This window comes from Zingiber officinale, chromosome 4A (assembly GCF_018446385.1).
Source record: "Zingiber officinale cultivar Zhangliang chromosome 4A, Zo_v1.1, whole genome shotgun sequence".
NCBI lineage: Eukaryota > Viridiplantae > Streptophyta > Magnoliopsida > Zingiberales > Zingiberaceae > Zingiber > Zingiber officinale.
The window spans coordinates 41722174-41726093 of record NC_055992.1 but is presented as its reverse complement, the minus strand read 5'-3'; the positions used below and the strand labels follow the sequence as shown (position 1 = coordinate 41726093).

General features: G+C 39.7%; 1 protein-coding gene across 1 annotated transcript; it reads left to right on the top strand.

The window, feature by feature from the left end:
* Window positions 1–2269: 2269 nt before the first annotated feature.
* On the top strand, window positions 2270–3602 carry LOC121972370 (chloride conductance regulatory protein ICln-like). The gene is made up of 4 exons (XM_042524051.1): window positions 2270–2355; window positions 2416–2539; window positions 2757–2902; window positions 3581–3602. Exons 1-4 carry the CDS (start codon window positions 2270–2272, stop codon window positions 3600–3602), a joined length of 378 nt encoding a protein of 125 aa, XP_042379985.1.
* Window positions 3603–3920: the final 318 nt, after the last annotated feature.

The window sequence follows — 3920 nt, the reverse complement described above, 5'->3', positions numbered from 1 at the left end:
TCGTTGCATTGTCCTCCAGCCTCCGCTAGTCCATCTTTCCTTTACCTTTATCTGCAGTATAAGGAAAGAGTATCTGTAAGCTTTATGCTTAGTAAGAAACCATCTACCTCACAAAACATGCACACGATGCAAATTATGTTTTTAAAACATGCTATTTGAAATACATTCTGAATATGCTAAGCATGGCATGACATACAACACATAGAAAACAGAACTGATCATAGAACTATCACATGTATCAGTAATGAAAACTAAGCTGAAGCATGAACTGAGCTAAAACTAAAACCAAGCTAGAGCTGAGTTTAAACTGTATACACAACTGATTTGTGAGTTTTGAAAACTATTTAATCATAGATAGATGAAAATACATAATCATGCTGCTGATGGGCCCGGCATCTGTACATGCTATGCGCGCATCCCTAACTAGACCCGGGTTTGCAAGTCCCGAATCTAGTAGGGTTACTAGGTTATCTGAACATAGGGATGACTATGGGAGCCCAACCCAATGGATATCTAATCCAATACAGTGTCATTGCTAAAAGTAAAATACTGAACATAGCTAATATTTCTTGTCTTGCTTTTACTAGGTTATTTAAACCTAGAACTAGGTTGTCTGAACCTAGAGGCGACTGTGGGAGCCCACCCATTGGACATCTAGTCCCATAAAAGCTGTAGCAAGACTACATGAGCTGTAAAATGCTTCTATTGCATTTATCTAGGCTATTAAAATGTCTAAGGTGGCATTTACTTGAGCTAAGCATTTAATCGAGCACTCGGTGTGCGCTAATGCACACCCTGTGTGCCAAAAACTGCATAAAATTAAACTAATGCCTAAAAATCATACGGAAGCTACTTATACTACAGGTGAGTGGTTTCTTACCTCCTGTTCGGATTTTCTTACAAATCTAATCGCTAGATTTCCGGTGGGGATGATCTTCCCGACGATTCTCTCGCGTCTACGTGTTCCTCTCGCGAAGGGAAGCGTCCTCGTATCGGAGTCATCGCCGGAAGGTGCTCCTAGAGCCCTTAGGCTTGATGCGCCGAGAGAAGGAGGAGGAGAAGGGAGGTTCGGCGGGATTAGGGTGAGGAGAAGAGGTAAGTCACGATAAAAATAAAACTCCTCACTTAATTCCCTATTTATATTAAGGAATTAATTCCCCCCCCCTTTAACTTAAATAAAATTGTTTCCCTTTCTTTTCAGCACGACCCTGCTGGGTTCTCCTGGTTACTAGAGTTCACCTTTAAGTCGTAGGACCCAATAGGTCTCGGGTTCAATTCCCGCGTAAGCTATATTCGTTTTTTATTTATTTTTGCTACTTCCGCTATTCTAAAAATTCCATAAAAATATCCTAAAATTCCAGAAAAATACTAGGATATTTCTAATAATTATTTTGAGAATTTTCGGGCATTACAACATTGGTGGAACAACAACGGTTTTAAGCAAAAACCAATATCTTTGAGTATTTTACACCCATTTTTCCAAAAATCGGTGTCTATGAGCGTAGATTTACGCTCATAGACATCAGTTTTTTAGCTGATGTCTATGAGCGCCTTTTTTTCGTTAATAGACACCGATTTTAACAGCGGTATTTTAAAACCCGATGTCTATGAACCAAAATAAAATAATATAATTTTTCCACCAATACTTAGCCAAAATTTGCAGCACTTCACTCTTCCCTCCAAACCTAAACCTATATCGTGTCGTCCACCGTATACCATTGCGATGCCACCACCACTTTCCTCCTCATCGTTGGTCGTCCGACCATCTCTCTCAGCCTCATCTCCCTCTTCCCCTTCCTAGATCGACGCCCCTTCCTCTCCCGATCAGGATCAAGACACGATGCCCTTGCTTCTCCGTCTAACCACACCGCATCTCCTCCAACTCCTCCCTTTGGGTGAGAAGAAGAGACCTTCTTCGCATTCCAGTAGTCCATACTTTATCTTTTCCTTTCTACTTCCTCCTATTTTTGTGTTCGGTTCTGCTCCCTTCCTATGAGGCTGCTTTCCTCCCGGAGTTGCCCAACCTCGCCACCATCTCCTTTGAGGAAGCCTACACCCAACTATTCAGAGACTCCAACCTCATGCTTCACAGCGACGGCCGGACTGTCCACCTCTCCCTCGACCAGCGAATAGGTTCTGTTAAAAGATTTTTTTTAAAAAAAAAGGACATCTTTAAACCTACCTTGTTCTAGGGCTGCAGCACTTCGACGATTGCGTCGTCGACGGCAACGTATGACCTCGATTGGGCTCCGACGACAGCGAGGAGCTGATGCACGTTTTGCATGGCGTCATCGTCGCCCTCGGTTCCCGACCCCTGGAGTCTCCTGGGTCTCTCTATGTCACCACCAGATATCAGTGTCGAGCTGCTCACTTTCTTTCTTGGTGTTTCTGTCTGATGCGAATAGCTCCTTGTAGGAGAGTGATTTGGTTGAGTGACGCAGACAGAGGGAAAGGATACGCGGTGGATTTTCTGTCGTTGTCCCTCCACGTTGCATTGAGGGACCAGGAGGCCTACCCATTTCCTTGCATCTATACTCAGGTATTTGGTTTAAGATCGAGTTTCGTGATGTTCTATCTGAAGATAACAAGATTAAAGCACAAAATGTGATATATTTTTTCCCCTTATTCACTGTTTGGTAAACTTGAGTTTGTCACTTTGACTTGAATTTTTTTATCATTAAAGGACTATTTTGTCGATGGCTTCTCTAGTGATTTTCATTTTCCTGCTTATGCATGTTTGTTGGATGCTTGATAAGATTGAGACGGGTGATGAGGATGATGAAGAGGAGTCCGAAGACTCATATTCAGAAATAAATGGTGATTTGGTGTTGTCAAAAATCACTGAAATGAGACTTGTTCCTTCAGATGCTGGAAAATTTATCCTTGCTATCATGCATGCTTTGTTTTGTTTTCATTGGTTGCAACATTTTTATGTATCAAGTATGCATTACTGAATTCCTGTTGTCTGCTTTCTCTTTAATGCAATTATGTGTGTGTTTGTCAAAGTTGCAAAGAATCTAATACACTAGGCAGTTGTCTGCTATGGATTTTGGTGATGGCATAAAAATGCTTTCTCATTAATGTAACTGTATTGTTCTGGTTGTCCTACAAGTTCATTGCATGGATCTATGACTTATTGATTTCACTTTCTCAGACTTTGATTGTCTTCTTATCAAGTCTTCACAAAGAGATCACAGGTTCTATTTTTCATATGTTTGTTGATTTTAGATCCTCCTTGCATGCTGGTTTTTCCTTACTACTAAATAAACCTAAAAAATTGGGTGGTGCCACTTCATGTAATTGGACAAGGAAAAAGACTGATCATTACTCATTCTTGTGCATTTGGTGTGGATGTCTACATGCACTGAGAAGAAAGGCATTTATAGTTGTCCTTTTACTATTATTTTGAATTTGAAAGTTCGTATGCATCACTTTCTTTGTGGCGTGGTGATGTTGCAAATGTAACATTTTTTTGTGAAAGTTCATGAAATTTTCTTGTTTTGTACACAGATTTTTTATCGACGACATTCTCTCAATTGGACTCTTGCATTATCTAATATATTTACATTTGATTATGCAGGAACTGGAAGGCAATACTGTGAATTTCAAATGATAACCAATCATAACAGCTTCCAAGGCAAAAGCTTACTGCTTCAGTCAATAGCAGAATATATGTGTCCTACAAGCTATTACCTATTCTATGTTTCAGCACCAAAAACTTAAATTGTCTAAACTAAATTTATTTCATTTTGCTATACTGATGCTATTATCCTGTGATTATTATCTTATTATGCAGGAATTTGAAAGGTAATACTCAAAATTTTCAAATGATAATCAATCATGAATCCATGTTAAAAGCTTCCTTTGATACCACATTAGTGAATAACAAAATTTGTGCATCTCACAACTTATTATCGAGA

Excerpts from the sequence above, each read along its gene's own strand:
- LOC121972370 (XM_042524051.1), top strand. The coding sequence starts at position 2,270 with ATGCACGTTTTGCATGGCGTCATCGTCGCCCTCGGTTCCCGACCCCTG. Across the intron at positions 2,540-2,756 it reads TTCCTTGCATCTATACTCAG|ATTGAGACGGGTGATGAGGA; the intron begins GTATTTGGTTTA and ends ATGCTTGATAAG. Across the intron at positions 2,903-3,580 it reads CTTGCTATCATGCATGCTTT|GAACTGGAAGGCAATACTGT; the intron begins GTTTTGTTTTCA and ends TTGATTATGCAG.